The 24,559-nt window shown below is 54.0% G+C and overlaps 1 protein-coding gene across 1 annotated transcript in view; it reads left to right on the plus strand.

The window, feature by feature from the left end:
• The window catches only part of GLI2 (GLI family zinc finger 2), a 189,413-nt gene that overhangs the window by 150,496 nt on the left and 14,358 nt on the right, over positions 1 to 24,559 (plus strand). Inside the window, exons 3-8 of the mRNA XM_052635517.1 lie at positions 3,344 to 3,546; positions 6,523 to 6,708; positions 17,315 to 17,516; positions 19,201 to 19,414; positions 21,048 to 21,170; positions 24,196 to 24,327. Coding sequence (XP_052491477.1) covers positions 3,344 to 3,546; positions 6,523 to 6,708; positions 17,315 to 17,516; positions 19,201 to 19,414; positions 21,048 to 21,170; positions 24,196 to 24,327 — 1,060 coding nt within the window. The remainder of the gene's footprint in view (positions 1 to 3,343; positions 3,547 to 6,522; positions 6,709 to 17,314; positions 17,517 to 19,200; positions 19,415 to 21,047; positions 21,171 to 24,195; positions 24,328 to 24,559) is intronic.

Below are 24,559 nucleotides of genomic sequence, written 5' to 3' on the forward strand. Positions count from 1 at the left end.
CACACCTGCCCACCTAAGAGGAGAATCATGCCTCCTTCGGGGGAGCAGAGAGCTTGTGCCAGGGGGAGGGGCTTCTGGGAGGGGACTACTGATTGGGTCCCTGGACCCGGGCCTGCAGGGAGGAGAAGAAATTGCCCTGGCAAGGTATTGGGTGCAGGTTGGCCAAGAATTGACGTGGGCAAAAGCGCTGCAACAAGGAGGCGGCTTGGCAGGTTCATTGTATCTGTATGTCCCTTGCAAGTCATATCTGCCAAAGCTCCAAAATATGCACTCCCCTCCTGGTCCAGTGGTTAAGAATCTGCCTTCCAATGCGGGGGATGAGGGTTCCATCCTTGGTCAGGGAACGAAGATCCCACACGCCACGGGGCAACTAAGCCCCTACACTATAACCAGAGAAGTGCACGTGCCACATAAAGAGCCAGCGCTGCAAAAATTAAACAAACTTGAAAGTGACACAGCAGAGCGCGCACACCAGGTGGGTGGAGAACCTCGAGTGACCCAGCAGAGCGCGCACACCAGGCGGGTGAAGAACCTCGGAAGTGACCCAGCAGAGCGCGCACACCAGGCGGGTGGAGAACCTCGGAAGTGACCCAGCAGAGCGCGCACACCAGGCGGGTGGAGAACCTCGGAAGTGACACAGCTGAGCGCGCACACCAGGCGGGTGGAGAACCTCGAAAGTGACCCGGCAGAGCGCGCACACCAGGCGGGTGAAGAACGTCGGAAGTGACCCAGCAGAGCGCGCACACCAGGCGGGTGGATTGGCCTCTGAGTGGGGAGTTTGTGTAACGCAGGTGTTAAGACATCCGGACGTCACCTGTTTAGGTTCTGGTGTGTGCTCTGTCATAAGCACAATTTTCATGCCCTGTTGCACACAGTCAGTAATTAGCTCTAGTCTGCTGCAGCCACAAACGAATCATGCCTTCTCTGAAGTAACTGGTTCTCACAGTGCCTTTTCACACATCCAACATAACGGTTTTTAGGGCTTCCCTGGCACGTCTGGATTTTGCACTCAAATGTGGTGCTGATGCTGTAATAACAGCTCTCATTTGCTGACTGATAGCTGTGTCTCAGGCACTGTTTGAAGGACTTTCATCCTCATAGCAACCCTATGAAATGGGTACTGTTGTTACCCCTATTGTGCAGATAAGAAAACTGAGCCTTGGTGAGGTTGAATTAGCACAGTGTGACTGAGCTGGTGAAGGCTGAGATTCTGCTTTTTTAAAAAAAATCTGTATTGAGATGTAGTTCATTTACAATGTTGTGTTAGTTTCAGGTGTACATCAAAGTGACTCACTTTTATATATATATAAGATTCTTTACCACTGTAAATTATTACAAGATGCTGAGTATAGTTTCCTGTGCTGTACAGTAGCTCTTTGTTGATTACCTATTTTATATGTAATTGTGTGTATATTTTAATCCCAAATTCCTAATTTATCCCTCCCCCCCAACCTTTCTCCTTTGATAATCGTAAGTTTGTTTTCTCTGTAGGTCTGTTTCTACCTTGTAAGTTTATTCATATCATTTTTTTATATTCCACATATAAGTGATATCATATGAGATTTATCTTTGTCTGTCTGACTTACTTCACTTAATATGGTGCTCTCTAGGTCCAATCATGTCTCTGCAAGTGACACAATTTCATTCCTTTTTATGGCTGAATAATATTTCATTGTATATATGTACCACGTATTCTTTATCCATTCATCTGTTGATGGACATTTAGATTACTTCCAAGTCTTGGCTATTGTGAATAGTTCTGGTATGAACATAGAGGTGCATACATATTTTTGAATTAGAGTTTTATCCAAGCCCAGGAGTGGGATTGCCAGATCATATGGTACTTTTATTTTTATTTTTTTAAGGAACCTCCATACTGTTCTTTAGAGTGGCTGAGAGTCTAATGCAGATTGGTCTTAACCTCCTGCAAGGCTGGCCAGATTGGTCTGAACACATTCTTTGCACTGTGTGAAGTCTCAGAGAGGTCCCTATTTTCTGAAAAATCAAAAACGAAATCTTGGTAAATTTGGTTTCCAATGACTTGGTTGTTGTTTCCCAGCAACTCCCCCCTGGCTGATTTTTCTTTAACATGAGCAAGTTTTGGAGTAGATGACCTCATAACACCCCTGCAGCTAACATGCTCACAGCTGCCTGGAGACCCCTGGGGGCCAGGCCTGTCCTTTTGTCAAGTGGAGCAGGTACCTTCTGCAAAGCTGACCATGGAAATGGGCCACAGCCCCGCCAGGCGCATCCCTGATTGTCAGTTGGTGTCAGAGAAGAGAGACTCAGGGAACATCAGAAAGAGCTTCATGTACAGAGAGCTAGAATGATATTCCAAAATGATGGCTCAGCCTTTCAAAACTCTTCCTGAATACTGGTCTTTTCCTTTCTAGCTGATTCTGTGGCTGAGCGCTTCACTTCAGGGATTGTCCCATGGAAGTCCCAAATTCTCCATCTTTCAGGGCATCTCCTGATTCCTCTTTTTCTCAGTTCTGTTAGGAAGACAAGCCCTTTGCATCTTCTGCATGCATGTTTGCATGCTAAGTCGCTTCAGTCGTGTCTGACGCTTTGCGACCCCATGGACTGTAGCCCACCAGGCTCCTCTGTCCATGGGGATTCTCTAGGCAAGAATACCGGAGTGTGTTACCATTTTCTTCTCTAGGGGATCTTCTTGACCCAGGATCAAACCCTGGTCTCCTGCATTGCAGGTGGATTCTTTAACCGACTGAGCTAGGAGGGGAGCCCAAAGAATGTTGGAGTGGGTTGCTGTGCCCTCCTCCAGGGGATCTTCCCAACCCAGGGATCAATCCTGGGGCTCCTGCATTGCAGGCGGATTCTTTACCACTGAGCCACCGGGGAAACCCAGGTCTCTTTCCTGAATTGGCAGACTGGTTCTTTACCACTAGCACCACCTGGGAAGCCCATTTTCATGGTCTGTTTTCCACACCAGTTGGTAGGAGGCGTGCATCTGTCCATTAACGGAGACTTACTTGTTAACACCTCCAGCCCTGAGCAGGCCGTGGGGAAGCAGTGGTGGCAGCTCGCAGGTGTGTGGCCTCCCGAGCTTGTGGCCCAGCAGATCCAGTCCCATGAATGCAGAATTTCATCACTGACATGAGACGCGTGGGTGGTCAGCCGCATCAGCCTCAAGAGCTTTCCACCTGCACTGACTGGCTCATGTGTTAATATGAGAGTTGAGACTCTATGTGAAGGGTGACCGAGGGATGTTGGTGCATAAAATAAATGTGTGATTGCTCATTTGGTTCTGCTGCTTGACGGGGTTCCCCGTGCATCCTCCTGGGTGGGCTACACTTTCTCATAACGCTGTCGTTTCTCTCTGCAGGCCTCCCGCCCTGAGCGGCAGCCCTGTCATCTCTGATATCTCATTGATTCGGCTTTCCCCACACCCCGCCGGCCCCGGGGAGTCCCCCTTCAACGCCCCCCACCCGTACGTGAGCCCCCACATGGACCATTACCTGCGGGCCGTGCACGGCAGCCCAACACATCCCGCCATCTCTGCAGCCAGGGGCCTCAGCCCCGCGGATGGTGAGTAGAAAGGCCTGAGGTACAGGGTCAGAGGGGGCGATGCTAACTCTGATGCTGTGTGTTTCTCTCCCTTGCCCATGGGTTGGCGAACAGGCTGGCCTTCCTCCCTGGCACCCCTCAACGACAGGTCTTTCGATAAATGAGTGGTCAGAGCCAAAAGAACCAGGGGCACATTGGGTTTTGCACTCATTTTGAAGAACTATTCATAAACACCCTTAGCATGCAAAATGATGTAGTAAGAATGATAAGTTCTGTTTATTCACTGAGGTCCTATCTTGGGTGAGAATTGTTTGGTTGTGAGACATCAAAGCCTGCAGAAGCTGGTATTAAACAGAGTGGATCTTGTATCAGGGTGTCTTGGGGCCCCCAGAGCAGAAGGAAGGCAGAGCCAGGCTGGTTGTCTGTCTGCATCTCTTGTGGGTCAACACATGGCCTCCAAATGGACTCCAGCCTGCAGCGGTGACCACCAGTGGCTTCATGTCCCTCTTGAGAGGATGTTGAGTGGCCCAGCTCAGAGTCAGATGACAAACCTGTTCAATTCATTTGAGACAGGAAAGTGCAGAGTCACAAAGAAACCAGACCAGGTAAATGGCTGCAGCCACAGGACTTGAAGATGGACGATCAGGATGTAGTCATTTGGAAATGGCCCTTTAGGACTGGACCCAGGGCTGGACTCTGCGTGGGTCCTCTGAGTGGCCTTGACCATGCCTGGCTGCCCTGAAAGGTTGTGCTGCCTCCATGTGGGGCTGCCGTCTCCCAGAAAGTGGACCCAAGCTCCTGCACATCTCTCCTGAGCATGCAGACCAGGTTCTGAATTGCTGCCTCATCTTGAAGTTTACATGTGGTACAGTGGGCGGGAGGTGTGTTGCCTCATGTGGAAAAGGATCCTCTGCAGACGTGGTTAGGTTGGGGATTTTGAGTCAAGAGAGATTGTCATGATGATCCACGTGGGCCTTAAATCCAATGATAACTATCCTTACAAGGGACACGTGGGAAACGACGCAAAGATGGAGCCATGTGGCCACAAGCCACGGAAGCTGGCAGCTCCCAGATGCTGGAAGAAGCAAGGGACAGACTTCCCCCTAAAGCCTCCAAGAAGAGGTGGCCTTGCTGACGCCTTGATTTGAGACTTCCGGCCTCGAGAGCTGTGAGAGAATCAAATCTGTTTTCACAGCAGTTAGCGGCAAGCCTGAACTAACCTGTTACCGCAGCCCGGGAAAACTAGTACCCATAGTGACACGGTGGTCCTCCCGAGGCCGGGGTCGGAGAGGGCCAGAGGGATGTCTGGAGGAGGGACGAGGAACAGAGTGCCCTCCTGGAGAGCCTGTGAGTCGGGGACCCCGTGGCTGCCGACAGCAGTGTGGCCACGAAGAGCTAAGTGGTAAGACAGGACTGCGCTGGAGGCAGACTTCCTGTTGACAGAGCCCTGGTTTTATGCCTGCTTTCCGTATACCAGCCTTGTGGCACCGACCACACCCCCCTGGCCCAGCCCCAGACCCTTGAGACAGCAGAGAATGTACCAAGGAGACGTGGCTAATGAGCATGGCCCTGACCCCTACAGAGGGTGGGTTAGAGACCCTGAGGCCTCTCTGGTCCCCAGACCAAGCTCCCCAGTGAGCAGAGGTAGGCTGACAGGTTCATTCAGCAACGGTGCCAGCTGGAAGTTTCATCAGTGGTCTGAGGCCGAATCTGCCAGAATGTGTGTTGCAGAGGACAGTGGGCATTCCAGGGGGGCTTCAGGGAGGAGGTGGACAAGCAAGGGTGAAGGGAGGGCATTCGAGGCACAGACAGGGCAGGCAGAGGCCGTGGGGCTGCAGGCTGGGGCTCTCCCTGGAGGACGCAGCAGGAGAAGGAGGGGAGGAAGAGCAGCAAGGATGACTTGTTTCCGTGGACTGCCTGTTTCTCTCTGCCCAGCACGCGTGCATCTCCTCAAAGATCTGCCAAAGTGAATAGCAGAGAGGCTGTGAAGACAGCTCTAAGAAACTTGTGCTCTGGCTTCAACATCTTTAACTCTTAAAGCGCCAGAGTCCTCAGCTGCTAAGGGGCTCACCGGGTGATGCTTGTGAACCTAGAGAGTGGATGCGATCCCGAAGCCCTGGGACCGCACCCAGCCAGGAACGCCCAGCCCAACATTGGCTGATGCTGTCATTTTTACTAGTCATTCGACTCGTGAATATGATTGCCCCCATTTTACAGATGGAAAACTGAGCCAGCTCAGAGAGGTGGTGCCTTCTTAATTTTTCACACATGGTAAAAGCCAACTCCCAATTGGGATAGTGGAGTGGCCAAAAAATTTGTTAAGATTTTCCTCTGATGGGAAAACCCAAATGAACTTTACGGCCAACCCAAAATTTGCTTTCCAAGCCTCCCTTTAATTAGCACCACACCCCTAAGTACTAGGCACCTTCAGGATATGCTGAAGTTCATCCTCCCACCTCCTTCCTAAGCCTCAGGCAGAGCTGAGTGCAAGGTTGAAGGCGGACAGTCCACCCTGGTTCTGCAGCTGCGGGACAGGCCGGGGGAGCTTTATCTGGCCAGGCTGGGCAAGCACTCACCCACAGTCCCGCCTGGAGTGTTAAGGTGATTGTGGCCTGGCGCCCAGCTGTCTGGCCACCTCAGCACTTCCCATTGCATCGTCTTTCTCCTTTGGAAACTCTGGTGGATCACGGACCCTGTCGGCCTGAAGCTTGGGGCTTCTGTGGGTCCTGGACTGGGAGGAGGAAGCAGTTGTTTACGGCTTTGAGGAAAGAGGAATGTGAGGCTGGAAGCTGCAGCCCCATCAGCAGAAACCGTCCCACCCCAGCCAGCCCCGCCCAGCCGTCTGCTCAGGGCTGACCTGGGACAGCGGGGTAAGGGGACCCAGGACCCTTGGGGGTGGAGGATAGCTAGAGGGCACTGAGGGGCCTCCTCGGGCCAGGTGTGTGTTCCTCTTCTTTTTGGCCAGATTCTAACACTTTCTCTCCCTTCCACCTGCAGTGGCTCACGAGCACCTTAAGGAGCGGGGGCTGTTTGGCCTTCCCGCTGCAGGCACCAACGCCTCAGACTATTACCACCAGATGACTCTCATGGCAGGCCACCCCGCGCCGTATGGGGACCTGCTGATGCAGACGGGGGGTGCAGCCAGTGCACCCCATCTCCATGACTACCTCAATCCAGTGGATGGTGAGTGCTAGGCCGGGGTTGGGGTGGGAAGCAGGACAAGGCTGACGGTTCCCTCTGGGGATGAGGCGGGTGCTGGTGGCTCCTTTTTCCTGAAGGAGCCAGATGGGAGGGTCCGGGGTTTACCCCAACCGCACGATTGTTTTCCATGGGGCACCAAGTGTAAACACCATGCAGAAATATATAGTGGGTCATCAAGGGCCAAGAAGTGTTGTAGGAATTGCAGACAGTCCAAAGAACAAAAAGGACTCGTGTCTGCCTTCATGGAACTTATAGCATAGTGGGGAGAGACAGATGGCTCAGAAATGGGGGAAGGGGAATTCCTTAGCAGTCTTATGGGACTCTGCAAAGAGTGTGGCAGAGTCCGACATGCTATGTGGCTAAAGAAAAGGAAAAAGGAAGTTGGGTACGGAGCTTCGAGTGGATGGGGGTGCCATCTTGAATGAGGAAATCCTCACTGAGAAGATATTGGAGCAAAGAATTGGAAGAGGTGAGCCGTGCAGAAATAAGCCGAAGAGTGGTACAGGCAGGAGAGACAGCACGTGCAAAGGGCCTGAAGCAGCGTTGTGCCTGCTGGGGGCAAGAAAAGCCAGGAGGCCAGTGGACCTGTTACCGTGTGAGTGCAGGGCCCGTAGGGTATGGCCAGGGTTCTGGGGCTGGCCGTGCCAGCCGCTCAGGGCTTTCACAGCAGAGTGATATGGGGCCTGTGGAGAACGTTGCACAGAAGAGTAATGAGACCTGACTTATTCTTAAAAGGAATCCCATTCTGGCTGCTGGTCAAGAACAGATTTACGAGCAAGGTGGAAGCAGAGGTTCCAGCTGGCAGATATTGGGAGAAGTGGTCGTTTCAGGTAGATTTTGAAGGAAGAGCCGCAAGATTTCTTCCTGGATGGGATGCAGAGTAAGGGAGGAAGAAAGGCGTTGAGAACAACATCAAGGTCTCCAGCCTGAGCAGTTGGAGGATAGAGTAGTCAGTGACTGAGCCAGGAGGCCACAGACACGTTTGTGTGGACGAAGGATTGGGTGACCTGGGAAAATGAAGTGGGCTGGTCCTCCTTAGATGCTAAGACCCCCTCCTACCCTCTGCACTCTCACAGCTGTTTTCCTAGGTGCACCTGCACCCTGACCTTGAGCCCCTGGGGTCAAATGGAGCCCCCTGTGTGGGAGAGGGTGGAGGAGGGATAGAACGCTAAGGACATCTCACCCCCTCCCCAGCCAGCGCTGCTCTACCTGCCGGTCTTGGAGCTTCCCCCAGAGACACCCAGGGATACAGGCCAGGCAGTGGGGCTGGAAACCACAGCAAGGCTCCTGCAGATTTGTCCTCCTCAAGCCCTTCTTCACTTCCTGATTTCAGGGAGCAGACAGGCCTGCAGGAAGACCTGCTGGGCTGCAGGCAGCCCCATGGGACCAGACAGGGCTCAGGGGGTGCTCTGCATCCCTCAGCCCCCCACCCCCATCCTCTAGTCCTCTGCCCTGGGCTTCCTGTCCACCCCTGGCCAATGCAACTCCACCTTATTGGCTGGAACAAAGCCAAGCCCCTTACTTCCTAAGGCTTGGCTGAGATCTCATCTCCTCCAGGAAGTCCTTCTTGATGTCCCTTCCCTCCCCTCCCTTTCTTGTTACTGACCAGGGTTCCTGGTCTCTTTAGTCAATAGAAATTGATCAGAGGCCAGACAAGAAATTCAAACAAAGCTTTACTGGGACCCCTGCTGCAATAGGGAGTAGCGAGAACAAGTAACAGTTTCCCTTGCTCACCTACTCCCCAAGGGAGTTCCTCGTGGGGGTGAGGGTAAAGGCGGGCCCAGGGGTCAGTCTGGAGGGGTGGCTTAGGTGGTTTGCCCACCCTTTAAGTGTTGCAGTGTGCAGGGGGCATGTACAGTACCTTGCTTTTGCTCCTAACACCTGGTTTTTGCTCCTGACCCTTAAGAAATGGCAATTGGGTGTTTGCTGTTTTTGTATCTTGTCCACAATTCACTCCTACTACAGGTGTGTGCAGTTTTGTTTTGTTTTGGTTTAATCCCTTATAGTGTTTTTGTATTTTGTTGGTCAAGGAGACATTTGTCCAGGTGCAAGAACCGCAGCAAAGGGTCCTAGGTCCCAGCCTGTCTCATCCTCTCTATTACATCTCACATTTATGGGAGCCACCTCGTGTGGTCCCTGAGCCCCCAGTTCCCTGCCACTCCCCCCACAGGAGTGCTGCCAGGGAGGAGCATAGCAGTCCTCCCAACACCAGCTCTGTGAGCATTGTTCCATGTCACCCTCGGCCTGCCCTGAAGGGAACTCACAGCACGACCGAGCAATGCAACCAGCACCTGATCCCGTGCCTTCCCCAGGATGGTGTTTCGTCCAGGATGTGAGCTTGTCCTGGATGAAACAACAGGTGAAGTGATACCTGTCAGCCCCCTGAGCATACGTTCCTCTGTGATTTTCTCTCTCCTCCCCTTAACAGCCCTACAGGTGTCCCTACAGGGAGCGGGCCGGCTACTGGGAGATCATGGGTGCTTGTTACTCATCACAATTAGACCCCAGATGACAGCAACAATACAGGGCATAAATGTTGCTGCTGTTGTCCAAACATAAGGTTCCCCAAGCGATGTCTGCCTTCCAAGGGCTCAGGGTAGGTGCTGCACAGATGGAGAAGCCATGGCTAAGGGGTGTGGTCAGGCAGGTGTCCCCAGAGGGCAGGAGAGGCCGAGTCAGCATATGTGAGTGCGTGCTGCGTGCACGCGTGCGAGCGTCTAAGTGAGGTCTGCCTGTGTTCCGTGACTTCACACACACTCCCTGTGTGAAGGGGCTGGGATTCCCATCCCTGCTGTACGAAGAGCTCACCCTGAGAGATTCAGGTGGTCACGGTCCAGGCCTGTGCCTGGTGGAGCCCAGACCTGTCTCTGGGGAGTCCCTGGCCCCCACTCCTGTGAACCGTGGGAGCCAGGAAAGCCCGTCAGCTCCAGCGTTTCTGGCTGGTCCCAGCTGCACACATCTGGGGAGAGATGCTCCCAGGGCGCTCTGTCCACCCAGTGGAGGTCTGCGGTTCCCCCAGTCAAGTTTCTCTGTGCTCAGACTCTCACAGAGGAAGGCGTACCAGCCGGGGGCCAGGGCAGTGGGGCTCAGGGGACCGCCTGTGAAGGGGCCCTGTGGCTCTGAGTGCCCGTGTTCACATGAGGAAACTGCCCATACACAGGACAGTGAAGTGTGAGCTCCCTGTGGGTGCAGGGGCCCTGAGAGCTCGTGGGGAGTCGGGGAGACTGTGTGTGTGTGTTTCTCTTTCACACACCCACACTCGTATCGCACTCATGCCATATCCACCACCACACATACCATACCCCCACCACACACACACACACACACACACACACACACATGACAAACACACACATAAGCACACACCATACCCCCACCACACTCACACACCATACCCCTCCATATATACACCCTGCACCCACACATGCTACATCCCCACTACATGCACACACACCACAAACACACACATAAGCACACACCATACCCCCACCACACTCACACACCATACCCCTCCCCTCCATACACACACCCTGTACCCACACATGCTGCATCCCCACTACATGCACACACACCACACACACACACACATAAGCACATACCATACCCCACACACACACACACACACTGCACCCGCACATGCCATACCCCCACCACACACACACTCACTCACTCTCCTCATTCATTCTGAGGATACTTACTGAGCACCTACTGTGTGCCAGGCATGGTGCTAGGTGCTGGGGATGCAGTATGCCGAGCCCTGCGCTTGTGGTGTTTACCGTCCAGTGGGGCTGTTCTGAGGAAGGTCCTTGTCGGGACAAAGAATACCTGTCCCCAGGCCGCCCCACTTCCCCAATCTCCTTCCTCAGCTGCTTCCCTTCATGTTCCCAGAGGAGGCAAAACTATGGGGGAGAGAATTTCCAGAGGCATCAAGTGTCAAGCTAAGGCGTGGAGATCAGGTCCACCCGCCTGACTGTGAGGAGGCCTGCGGAGAGGGTGTCAGGAAGGCCACCCAGGGCCACATCAGCAGAGAGTGTCCCCAGTCCACCCAGTGGCAAACCAACCACAATCTTACTTTAGCCAAGTACCATTTGCACAGTTATTTATTTAATATTATATTTTTAACAGACTTACCTTAGCATAGATGTTTATTTTTTTATGAAATGAGAAACCCATTGGTGTCTGTGGAAGAGGTCCCCATCTGTGTATCTGTCAAGCCTAAAGTGGTCTCCTTTGGGTTGTGTGTGTCCTAGGCTGGGGGAGATGCCACAGTCTTAGCAGTGAGGTTGGAGGTGGTGGGGACTTATTAAATGGAAAAGCCAAGCCCTCTCTCTGCCCTCCAGAGCACGGGGCCAGGCTGTGGGCAGGACAAGGGGCATTGCCTGAGGAGGCCCCCCGCCTCTGCTGGAGCCTCCAGGTGGTCAATGAAGGACCATTGCCCCATTCTTTAAGGAGGCTGATTTATAGCCAGAAGCTGTGGAATAATGTGCCTTAGGAAGGTAATAGATAACCAGTCAGGGAATCCAAGGTTATCATTCTGCCTAGTGGTTCTCTAGAGAGCGGGGAAGTCACTGGTTGTCACCGGGGCCTTAAGATGGAATTTTCTCATGTGATGCTGTTGAGTATCGGTGATTTAACGGCAGACTGGCAGCAGCCGCAATCCCAGCCCCTCCCACCCTCACCACATTGAGAAGATTGAAATGTTTCCGATTGAAATGTTGTCTGTTTACAGACCATATTTCCTTGGAGCTGTATATTTTATCGTCATATTGACACTAATTTGAATCGGATGTCACCTCCGTTCTGACGCCCGTTCTTTATGCTGCCTGCAGGTCCAGGGAGGTTTCAGAAACCAATTACATTGATCACACCACAGAGAGGCAGAGGAGGTGACGGAGGGACTGATAGAGGCCTCATTTGGGTGGGGAGTCTGCGCCCAGCCCGCCAACAGGAGGGAGACCAGGGGCAGGGTGCTGAGTGCAGGCTCAGGCTGGATGGTGTGTCCGGGTCATCCGGTAGAGCTGCAGAAACAGTCTCATGACACAAGTGTTAGGAAGTCCCTGTCTAGGTGAGGAGCCTCAGGCCCAGAGCCCTACATTTCTTTTATCTCTATCACAGATCCAGGAAATACCCTCAATCTCACACCTCTGGGCTCCAAAACCTTGGTGCTTTTTACTCCCCCACAAGGTTTGTGGACAGCTAAGTGTGGGGCAGGTTAAGGTCCTCAAGCTAGATTTCCTTAGAGCATCTCCTCAGTGAATCCAGAAGTGATCTGAGTGAGGGGCTGGGCCGTGCAGGAATGCTCCCTGAGCAGGGGTGAGAGTTCAGGAGCCCTGACACGAGGCTGCATGTGTGAGCTCAATCGCTCAGTCGTGTCCAACTGTCTTTGCAACCCCATGGACTGTAGCCCGCCAGGCCCCTCTGTCCATGGGATTTCCCATTTCTGACACCCAGCTCAGAGCCTGTAGACAGGGACAGACACTGGGTCTTCCTAGGTCCAGGATCTGATTTTACATCTCCTGCTGATCCCAGCTGCCCCAGGAAAAGCCACACTCCCCCTCCCACCCCTGCCAGCACTCCAGGGTTGCCTGGGCTCACCCTGCTTAGGTGGTATCTGTCGAATCCTGCCTGGAGCTGCAGGTACCACTGTGTCCTCTCACTGGGATTCTGAGATCCAGGAGACGAGGCCAAGCATCCTTGCTTGCAGCCCCCACAGTGTCCAGGCCTGTGCTGGGCAGCTGCTGTGCAAGGGTCTAATGGGTGCTTGAACTAACACACAGATGAACAAAAGGAAGGATTAATGGATTAAACGTGGTCCAGATGCAGGTGATGGCAGGACTAGGTGGCATCTGGCGTGGCCCAGGTGAGAGCAGGCAGGTGGCTGGTCATGCAGTGGCTGTTGGCTATCAGAACAGGGGCATCCACAGATGAATGGACGTGACGACTCCACCAGTCCCAGTCATAAATCACAGGAGAAGCCACGGGAAATGAGTGCCAGGCTTTTCTTTCTATTTAGTAATTTATCAAGGGAAGAGGCACATTAATAAACATATTTCCCTTGAGGGGTGGGAATAACAGAGATGAATATCACTGTCAGATTTGGCCTGTTTCCTCTTGTTAGGGGCACTCGTGAGGGTGGGAATCCAAATATTAGTAGCAAAATCTTTTTTTAACATATTACAAAGATGTGTGTATTTCTTAATTTGTGTGATATTACATCTCACCCCGCCCATGTATTTTCCCATTTGCCACTCAGTTCATAATAGAAGTCTTTTGAAAGATTCACTTTTACATCTTGCTTAGAGTTGCCTTTAAAGTGATCATGAACAAGGAATGAACCCAGTAAATAAGAATTAAGAAGCTTAGAGGATGCAGATGGATGGATGAGTGTTTAGGGACAGACGTCCTCCTGTGTGGCCCAGTCATTTATCTCTAGATCTCCTGTCTTTTTATTATTATTATTATTTTAAGGCTGCCCAGGGATGCAGGATCTTAGTTCCCCAGCCAGGGATCAAACCCGTGCAGGGCAAGTGTGGAGTCCTAACCACTGGCCCAACAGGGCATTCCCTAGATTTGCTGTACTTTATTCCATTATTAGCTCTAAGCTCACCTTGCTCACCAAAGAGTCCTCCTTGCCCCTAAAGAAGCCATATTGCTGCTGCTGCTGCTAAGTCACTTTAGTCATGTCCGACTCTGTGCGACCCCATAGACGGCAGCCCACTAGGCTCCTCCATCCATGGGATTTTCCAGGCAAGAGTACTGGAATGGGGTGCCATTGCTGTCTCCAAAAGAAGCCATATTAATTCAGCTTTATTTTGGAAGCTCTACTGGGTTTGAGGCACTGTCCATGGTGCTGTCCCTGAGTTGTCAGGGGAAAACTGCTGCACTGCACCCATTGTACAGATGAGTATAGGGAGGCTCGAGAGGCTAAGTCATGTACCCAGGACAGCCACTACACATCAGTCTGTCTGTGTGCACCCATTGCTGTGGGTGTGTGTGTCTCCACCTAGGGCCCCCAAGCCCATGAAAGCCGTCCCTGGTTATCTGTCCTCACCACCTGGGCAGAAGCAGTGCGGTGATGGTTGTAGTGTCCTGCTTTTCAATCATTCTCTACTTCCCCTGGCTGTGAGACCTTGGGCAAACTTCTTGTCTTACCCTTTGTAAAATGTGGCTTATAATAGTCCCTTCCCTATGGGACAGTTGTGAAGATTAAACTGCTTTATACTTTAAAATGCTTAGAAGTCACAGACACCCTCGGGCACTCAGTAAATATTGACTTTGAACCGTTCTCCCTTGACACACCAGGCCTCTGCCCCATGCCCAGTGTTTAGCATCTCCACTGAGCTAACCACAGAGCCAGCTGATCCCAGTGCTGGGATTCAGTGGTGAGCAGGGAGCCCTTGTCCCTGATTCACGGAGGCAGGAGGAACAGGAGCAACCAGACATACACAAGAGGGTTCAGACTCCCTCAGAAGGGACTGGGGTGCCCTGAGATCACCAGGGCAGCGGGGAGGGCAGCCCAACTCCAGGAGGTCAGCGACGTTTTCCTGGGGAAAGTGATGACCCAGCTGAGGACAGAGCACTGCAGACAGAGGAAATAGTACCTGCAGAGGCCTGTGCCGGGGACGGGAGGAGGCTGGCGAGGGAGGCAGGCGGGGGCACCACAGGGCCACTGTGTAAGCCACGCTGAGGACGTGTGCCTTTTTCATGACAGCAGCGGGAGCTCTGGAGAGATTTGGGGTGGGCAGAGACAAGGATGTGATCTGGCTTGGCCACAGTGAGGAATGCGGATTGGATGGCAGTTAGTTAAGGGCCCCGGGATGCCCTAGGCAGTTGGTGGGCTGGACTGGTGGAAGTCGAGAGAAAGGGGGCATGTGGAGGGCCTCAGCGGAGACTCAGCTGTGAGGGAGATGAGGAAGGGTCAGGTTGACTCCCACTCCCCAACTCTGCTGCTGTATGGGTGGCGGGTGCCCACAAGGCCCAGCCCTGCAGGAGTGGAGCTGTATGGGCTGCTGCCCTGCAGATGCGGGAGGCCAGGTGGGCAACTGCTGTCAGAAAGTTCACTGTCAGAGCTGCTTCAAGTGGGGAATGGAAAGCAGTTTGTGGTGAGATCTCGCCGGCCCCGCCCCTCCCCACCTCTCTGAAGGTGGACACTGAAGACCCAGAAAAGCCACGCATCAGGGCTCCTCTGGACCTGGGTCCGAATCCTGCCCTTAAGCAAGTTTCTAACCTCCCCAAACCTCAGTTTCTTATTTGCACAGCTGGGTTTGCATCTCGGGGTACCGTTCAGTTCATGTCTGACTCTTTGCAGCCCCATGGACTGCAGCATGCCAGACTTCCCTGTCCATTACCAACATCTGGGGGACACTCTTGGGGCACAGTGGTGGCTGTTAATTGCAACAGTGGGTCTGAATGTCCTAATTGGTGGCCATCGCTGGGTTATACATCACATCAAAATCCAGAAGCAGGCATTTATCCAAACACCACACCAAAGGGATACACACCATCTCTAGTTGCTGACGGGCCAGGATGTGTCTGTTCTTGGTCTAGAATGATTGTTCAGATGGGTGGGTGCAGCACAGCCCAGCCTCCATCAGGCTGACCTTGTGTTCCTGGGCTCCTTCCCACCACAAGAGAAAGATGGTGACATGGTCTCAGTGTGTCACCTGCTTGCCTGGGTGCCAGCCATGCTCCTGGGCCCCTCTGTGAGGCAGTGTCCCCCACAGCATCTATGGAGCACCTTCTGTGTACCCACCATAGCCCTGCTTCCTAAAAGATACACAAGCCCCAGTTCTCAGAACCCAAACAGAATACACAGACAAAAACAAAGATATGCTACAAGTGCTTCATCCTTCTGGTTGAAAACAAAGTCTACAACTACATGCATGCTGCAACTGTGGAGTATTTTGGAGTACCCAGGCCATCTCAGCGTCTGTCATCCCATTGCAGCCTGGTGACCCCAGTGTTGAAAGGGTTCCCATTTTATACTAAGGACATGGAGGAACATTCCAGTCTTGTACAGCTTAACAGTTTGCCCCAAGCCATGCAGCTGACTTGTACAGACATACATACAGGGTACCAGCCCTCACCCCACCCCAGGCCATTGGTCTTGGACCCAGCATCCCTCATCCATAAGGGAGACAGTTAGGAGAGAAAATACCAGAATGCCCTTGCAGCCGGAGGATTCCAGGGCCTCTATCCTCTCCACAGCCTCAGAGAGGTGTTTCTCCTCGGGGCCCAGCAGTAAGGGATTTCCCAGATTTGCCAGCCAAGGATAAGGGTTGGGGGAGAGCCAGGCGTGGTCGCGCCCCAGGGCAGGAGACAGTGGAGCAGCGGCTCAGCTGAGGCTTCTTCACTTGGTGGCTGTGGGCTTCTAGGGGGCCAGCTGGTCCTGGGGGTGGGAGTTCAGAGGGTCACAGGGTTCACTCCTGCCCCCAGTGCTCCTACAGTGCTGGTGGTGTGGCACCCTGATATGCTGACCCTGCAGCCAGGACAGCCTACGTCTTCCTGGAGCAGGGACCTACAGGGTCTGAGCAGGCAGAAGGGAGAAGGCATCGCGAGCCCAGGCATGGGAGTGGGTTGGGCCAGGCCACGTGCATCAGAGGCTGGGTTCCAGTAGCCGCTGCTCTTGTTCACAGGCAACCCCTCCAGCCCAAATGCGCCTGCATCCCACAGGAGGGAAGAGGGCAGGCAGGGGTACAGCATGCCCCTGTGCCAGGCGTGGCTCACACGTCACCTGATTCACTCTACAGCACAGTCATGGAGTCTGCCCTTTACAGTGAGGGAACGGGCCCAAGGAGGGCCTGGAGAAGTTGGAAACCTTGCCGGGTGGGTCGTTGTCCAGAGATGGTGTCAAAACATTTCGAGGCCTCTGTGTGTCCAGAGGGGAGAACAGGACCCTAAGCAGCAGAGGAGAGGCTGTAAGCAGGAGCCTGTGGGAACAGGGAGCCCTGCTGGGGGCAGGTCCTCCTCCCTCCCCGCAGTTGTGTGTGTATGTACCGGGGAGGGGAGAGAGGACTCATGGGCAGTCAGTTAGCGTGTAAGTGTGTGTGTGCGCCTGTGTATCATACAGCTGATCATGCTGGATGAAGGAAGCTGGAGGAGAAAGATAATTCCACTTATGTAATAGACAAATACGCAGAACAGGCAACTCTAAACCGTTTGTGAGAAGCCAGGGAGGTGGGCTGCCCCTGGGGAGGGTTAGGAAGGGGCAGAGTGGCTGCTGGGCCCTGCTCCTCGGCCTGATGCTGGCTTCTCGGGTGGGTTCCCTTAATGAGAGGCCACCAGGCAGCTCACCTACGGTTTGTACCTAGGCTGTCGTGCCCTTAAGCATCGCTGCATGCAGTCCCGGCCTCTGTGTGTCCAACAGGAGAGGCACAGACACGGCTCCGCAGCACACCAGGTGTGGACAGATCCATGCTGCTGAAGGGCAAGCTGAGATTGAGAGAGGCCCATGCCCCAGAGCCCCCAGCTGGACAGGGGCAGAGCTGCAGTCCCGTCAGACCGGTCCCCTTCCCCCGAGTCCCATCCCCGTCCCATCCCCTCTGTGAGCGCCATCATGCTGATGTGGCTTGGCTTGGATGTTCCACAGTGTCGCGTTTCTCCAGCCCCCGGGTGACACCCCGCCTGAGCCGCAAGCGAGCGCTGTCCATCTCCCCGCTCTCAGATGCCAGCCTCGACCTCCAGCGCATGATCCGGACCTCGCCCAACTCGCTGGTGGCCTACATCAACAACTCCCGTAGCAGCTCGGCCGCCAGCGGCTCCTATGGACACCTGTCGGCCGGTGCCCTCAGGTGAGCCCGGGCCAAGAGCTGGGGCAGGAATGGAAGCCTGGCGGGGGCCCAGAGGGGAGGGTCTGCACAGGCCATCCCAGGAGAAAGACAAGACTTGTATTATTTTTTAATTTGTTAAAGTATAGTTGATTTGCAATGTTGTGTTAGTTTCTGCTGTACAACAAAATGACTCAGTTAAACGGATATTCTTTTTCATATTCTTTTCCATGATGTTTTAGCCCAGATATTGAATATAGTTCCCTGTGCTATCCAGTAGCACCTTATTATTTATAGGACTTGCTGTATTTGTAAGTCAGCCGACTTGGCTACTATTCCATGAATTCAAAACCATCAGGGATGATGTTGAAATGTGCCAACATTTGGGTGCATCTTCGTGAGTCTGTTTTTCACCCACCAAACAATTTCTGATGTGATTAGTTACCCTTACCGAGCCTGTTATGAAAGATTCCACCATAAAGTCAAAGGCTGACTTTCCTAATATTTCAGTGGGTGTCCCTGACCAGCACTGGGGTACTGGAAGTACGATACTGACTTGGCCTTCACATGTCTGGGCTGGCAGAGGCCTCCCTCCTGGGTCACAGCATGGCACACCCAAACCTCCTCAACAGTGCCTACGCTGTCCCCTCTGTGCAGCCCTTGGCTGTTGAGAGAACTCAGACTCCAGCCAACCTGACTGAAACCCACGTCCTTCCAATGGCCCTCCAGAAAGAGGGCAGGGGATGCAGATAGGAATGTCAGGAGACCTCAGCCCAAGGACCAGGACGAGGAAGGATAATGATTGCATCTGTTATCTTTTGGTGCATGGCAGAACAAACAGAAACCAAAAAACAATTTGGTAGTGGTTTCAAACAACAGTAGACATTTACCATCTTGCGCCATTTCTAAAGGTTAGGAGTATGAGACTGGCTTAGCCTCAGGTCTCAGGAGGTTGCCGTCAAGTTGTCAGCCAGTGAGACTCACCTGCATCTGGGCACCTGTTTCCAGGATGGCTCGCCCTCGGGGCTGTTTGTGCAAGCTTCAGCTCCTCTTCACAGGAGCCCCCCACATGCTGCTTGAGCATACTCACAGCATGGCAGCCAGCTCCCCTTCCCCCAGTCCCCCTGGGAAGTGATCCCACAGAGAGCAGGGAGGAAGCCACAGCATCTTCTACGACTTGGCCTCAGAGGGTACCATTTCTCCCTTGATAGATCTTGTTCTGTAAAGAATGGTGGGTTCATAGGCAGGTGGCCTGGTAGAGCTCAGAAGTGCAGTAGGAGTTCAAGAAAAGAGGAGAATGTGAACAGAGGGCTCAGGGTGCACTTCCTGGACGAGGCAGCATTAGAACAGACTTCAGAGGTCAAAATGGATTCAAATAGTCCAGGAGCATCAGTGATGCAGGGGTGCATCTCAGGCATCAGAGCAGCGAAGGGCCAGGATGTGGGGAGTGACTTGCCAGGGCAGAAGGCTGCATCCTGGGGCAGGGCCTAGTGTCTAGCACTGAAGAGGATGACTGAGACAGCAGGCAGTGGGGAGCCACAGCTGGTGCTTGAGTGAGGTAAAGTCACAGTGATGGGGAAAGGTCAACAACGTGACCATCCTGATCTCGGGGCAGGGTCTGTCTGCCCAGGACGTGTGAGCCTCACAGAACCATGCCCCCCACCCCAGCCCAACCCTACTCCTTCACCTTGTCTGCCCTTCTCTGCAGCCCAGCCTTCACCTTCCCCCACCCCATCAACCCCGTGGCCTACCAGCAGATCCTGAGCCAGCAGAGGGGCCTGGGCTCAGCCTTCGGACACACGCCACCCCTGATCCAGCCCTCGCCCACCTTCCTGGCCCAGCAGCCAGTGGCCTTCACCTCCATCAATGCCACACCCACCCAGCTCAGTAGCAGCAGCAACTGTCTGAGTGACGCCAATCAGGTAGGTGGGTGCAGGGAGCAGGGGGCCCACCAGCTACTGCTATGCAGGGAAGGCTGATTGTGGCCATCTCATGCCAAGAATTTGTGGAAGGACTCTGGGCATAGGTCTGGCTGGCAGGATACCTCTGGGCAGAGACCACATGATCAAATCGGCCATAGGCTGGATGCCCAGTCAGGAGGGCATCCACTTGACTTCACACTGCCCTGGGGCCTCACACTGCCCTCACTCCCTGTGGGCAAGTGCCCAGCCTCTGTTTTTTGGCCATCTGTCTAATAAGACTAATGAGCCTGGAGAAACTCTAGGATTCAGAGTCAGGCATCATACAGGGACTTCATACATAGCATGTAACATGGATGAAACAGATGGAGGCATGGCTAATACCATGTAGCTTAGTTTTAGAGCATGATAGCCATCTTATTTGACTTTCCCAATGGTCCTTGGACAGGCCTGGGCCCACTCACACAGTACCTGGCACACACTTGGTGCCATAAGCATTTGATGAATGAATGAGGTCCTTTTTTTGCAGATGAGGAAATGTAACTAGAGTCACTGAGACAGTGTGAGACAGTGAGGAGGGCACAGGCCTTGGAATCAGACAGTGCTTTGAACCCTGATTTGCCTGAAAGCTCTTTCAGCCTGAGCTGACGCCCCTGCAGAATAGGGCCTGCCATCTATATTAAGTCGTTGTACCTGGGTCCACCTGGATCCTGGTTAGCACCCATGATGACAGTTCTTGAGGTGAAGCACAGGCCACTCAGTTTAGGAGCAGCTCTTTTCAAGAAAGTTCTCCCTAGGGCTCCAGCCAGCCACCCGGCACCTCCCCCAGAGGGTGGCTGTCAGCTTCTGCCACATCCCCTGACACTTGAACTGTGGTGCTGGAGAAGACTCTTGAGAGTCCCCTGGGGAGCCAGGAGATCAAACCAGTAAATCCTAAAGGAAATCAATCCTGCATATTCATTGGAAGGACTGATGCTGAAGCTGAAGCTCCAATACTTTGGCCACCTGAAGTGAAGAGCTGACTCACTGGAAGACCCTAATGGCAGGAAAGATTGAAGGCAGGCGGATAAGGGAACGACAGGGGATGAGATCATTGGATGGCATCACCGACTCAATGGACATGAGTTTGAGCAAACTCCAGGAGATGGTATAAGACAGGGAGGCCTGGTGTGCTGCAGTCCATGGGGTCACAAAGAGTCAGACGCAGCTGAGCAACTGATACTGTAGCTCTAGCCTGCTTGTCCCGAGGAACCACGCTCTTCTGTCCTATTCCCTGAGTGGCCAGGCCTTATCGTCCTCAGAGTTGCCCCTGACTCGGACGGCTGAGAAGTTGAGGCCACTGAGTCAGGGGTGGGGGTCCCCAGCATTTCGAAAAGAGAGGGTCTCCTGCTCCATCTGTGTGGGGTGGGGGCTACATAATGGGGAGGAGGGTGCTGATGGGCCAAGCTCTGGGCTCTCCTGGCTGTGCCTGGGCCTGAGGACTGAGCCGGGGTGGGGGTGGGAGTGTTTCTGAAACTGCAGTCACAAGTGTTGACATAGATGGTCTGTGTGCAGAAAGTCCCAGAGGCAAAGCCTCAGGAAAACTTGGGAGGTCCTGCCTGCATGTGATGGGTCCCTCTATGCTCCCTTCTTTCAGAACAAGCAGAGCAGCGAGTCGGCCGTGAGCAGCACCGTCAACCCTATCATCATTCACAAGCGCAGCAAGGTCAAAACTGAAGCCGACGGCCTGCGGCCAGCCTCCCCACTGACCCTAACACAGGTAACCTGCCAGCTGTCCTTGGGCCGGGGCCTGGCCTCGTCCCCTAGGGGCCGTGACTCACTGTTGGGAATGGGTGATGAACAGCTTGCATGAATGAATGAGTAAATGAATGACCCAGAGAGGGCACATTGTGAGTTCAAGGAGGGCTGGAGATGTGTCCCTGCTCCCTGCACCCCATGTGCTCATCAAGCACCCGCTGAACGAAAGAAGGAAGGGAGGCAAAGATGCTGGGTCTGCAGCACAAGCCCCAGGTAAACTGAGTCGCTTACAGCCCCTGAACGGCTCAGGCCTGTCCTCGCTCCCTCTCCCTGGAAATCTGTCCCCCACTTTATCCCCTGGACAGTAGGAGTCACATCCGCCCAGAGGCTCCCCCACCCCCACCCCGCCAGCTTCTGGGTCACTTTGTCTCCTGCGCTGCATGGTCAGCTTTAGAAAGGTGATGCTTTAGGAACAGTGCCTGGTTTGGCTCTGCGCCACTGGGTTTGCACAGGGCCTGGTGTGCAGTAGCTGGGAGATAAGGTTTTCTAAGGACTCAGTGCCAAGTTGAGGGAGTGAGTGTTCCAGTGTGCAGGAGGGGAGAGGGGACAGGTTCTGGTGGGAAGGAGAGGAACAGAGCCACCTGAGGCCCATAGTGGGCCTCTGAGGTCCCTGGAGATCCTGCCACTTGTTCCAGCATCAGGCTGGCAGGCATGTAGCCCCAGCTCCTGGGAGGGTCAGTGTGCATACTGAGCTCCAGGGCCGCCTCTCATGGTACCTCCACCCATTACTGCAGAATCAGCAGCTTTGACACTGAGTATCCTGGGGGCCTCTGGTCCCCATCTCCCCTACCTCTGCCGGACCATCCTTTATCAAACCTGTAAGCCATCGGGCATGCTCCGGGCACTTAATTTTTATGAAATATTGGGTCCTGTTATTGTCAGGCAAACACAGGGGTTGGTGACAAATTTTTCTCCCTTCACTGACGCCAAAGCATCTCCGCGTGATGCATGGTCTCCACGCGGCCGGCCATCACTGGGGGCCGTTGAAATTGATGAGGACAGCACGCATCCAAGGGAGATAAATGCACTGGAGCTGCAGGGACAGGACTGCAGGGCATTGTGGGGGGCAGTTCAGGCAAGGGCGCTCAGCCCCAGGGAGCCTGCTGCCTTTCCTCACTCAACCTGGTGTCAGGGGGTGGGGTGGGGGCTGGCGCACAGAGCCCTCCCTCCTGCCAAGCTCGGCTCCCACCTCATGTCAGGAAAAGACAGGCGTTTTCCACCAGGAGGCTGTCACCATGTCACTCAGGGTCCTGATTCAGTGACCTGACTCCTTTGCTCCCTGACTCACTTACAAGGTGGATGGGCTCTTTTGCTTGGCAGAACAGAACAAGTCCCTCCTGGGCTTCAGCCCTCAGACTCCTGGGCTAGGATGCCACCCCGCTGAATCTGGAGACCTGCCCCTCTTCTCTGTCCTCCTCCGCTCAGGTCCACCTGGCAGCTTTTTCAGCCTTTTCTGAAATAAGCAGATCAGGCAGCTTGAGAAGTAATAAGGTTATCTCCAGTTTTTCTGGAAGTGCCGAGGCATTCAGAGGCCCCACCCATTGCTAGACGTTCAGGACAGAATGTTCCCGCCCCTCCTTTTAAGGTGGGCTGAGTGCTGCTGCCTGGGGACTTACTGAACAACATGTCATCATTTTCCAGAACGCAAACATTGATTGTAAGGTGCTCTGGGAAATGACACCTAGAACCCGCCTCTTGGAGGAGCCCGTGTAGCATTTTGGAAAGCCGGTCCTGGGTGCGAGTCTGCAACAGCCATGGACGGGTCACAGGGCTGGTTTCTGCCCCAAGAAATGCACTCAGCTTCTGGAGGGAGGCTGAAGTGGGGGCTGCAGTCTCCGATTCACTGAGTCTCTAGAGCCTGTGGGGGCTGGGGTGCCTGGCTGTGGGGAGAAGTTATCTGTCCCCCAACTCAGCCTGAGCTATGAATGCTTTCCCTGGAGGCTCTTTTGAAAGACAGAAGTTTCCTGCCATTTTGGAAATAGTTTGCAAGTGAAACAGGTCCCCTAACATCTGCCCCTTTGCCTGGCTTTGCCCTGAGCCTTCCCTGTAGGCCAACGGGTCCTGGGGAGGCCTCGGCCCGCTCTGGGGGTCCTCGCCAGGCCTGCCTCCCAACCTGGCCATCTGTGCCTCTCCCCAGGCCCTCTCCTGGAACCACTCAGATTGTCCCGGGCTCCCTGCTTTGAGGCTGCCCGCCCCCACGGGCTCTGTTAGCATCAGCTGGGATGGGGGCGGCCCTGTGGGGTTTACTCTCAGTCTGTTGCTGCTTCTGGAGGAAAAGGCTTTGTCCTCTTTGAAAGGAGCTTTGATGCCTGTAATCAGTGGAAGGCGCACCTTAGGGGCCTTTCCTTCCCCCTGAAATGGGCACGTGTGGGCTCCAGCGTGGCCAGAAACATGAACCCAGACCTAGGTAACCACAAATGTGTTCTGGAGGGAACGGTCAGCCTCCACTTGAATGTTAGGGTGCCTGGCTGTGGTAGCAGCATACAAACACCCACATTTTAGGCCTGTTGCAGGGAAGCCGATGCCGGGAGAGTACTCGGTGCCATGTATGACCCTGGGAGGAGGGGACAGTACAAGGATAAGGCCAGGCCAATGTGTGTGGAGTTTCCTTTTGCCTCCAAACAAGAGCTGACCCTATTCATATACACGCTGTGAATACAAATGCCCCATCCCAGCCTGTGGGGCCCACCCTAGCTCTCCCCGGAGGAGACCACATCCGATAAGCAAGTCACTGCCCTCCTGTCTCCTGTTCTCACAGCTATGTCCACCGGACCCAGGATGTGATGGGACACCTGGGTGATGACAAGCCAGCATATGTGTGTGCTTGTGGGTGCACGCGTGTGATGTGTATGTGAGCGCAGGTGTGCCTCCACCTAGACCAGCCCGTGGGTCCTTGGCACAGCCTTCACGGGGCTGACAGTGACCTTTCCCTGGGACCAGGTGGCTGCACAAGGCTCACGTGGGTATGCTCTGCCCCACTCCCCCAGGAGCAGCTGGCTGACCTCAAGGAGGACCTGGAGAGAGACGATTGTAAGCAGGAGGCTGAGGTGGTCTATGAGACCAACTGCCACTGGGAGGACTGCACCAAGGAGTACGACACCCAGGAGCAGCTGGTGCACGTAAGCGCCTGAGCACCACACCCGGCCACATGGAGCTTCCAGGTCCTCTGCTAGAGAGAAGGGACTCCCAGAGGTGCCTGCACCACCTCCTGGGCAAGTGGGAGGCATGATTACTTACCAAAGCCTTACTTATGTCTAAAGTGGGGCTTATAAATACATATGTCGTACAAGAGAGGAAGAAAAATAAGGAGAAAATTAGAAGGAAAAGGAGCAATAAAATAAAGCCCAGAAT

Source organism: Budorcas taxicolor, chromosome 2, assembly GCF_023091745.1.
Source record: "Budorcas taxicolor isolate Tak-1 chromosome 2, Takin1.1, whole genome shotgun sequence".
NCBI classification, from domain to species: domain Eukaryota; kingdom Metazoa; phylum Chordata; class Mammalia; order Artiodactyla; family Bovidae; genus Budorcas; species Budorcas taxicolor.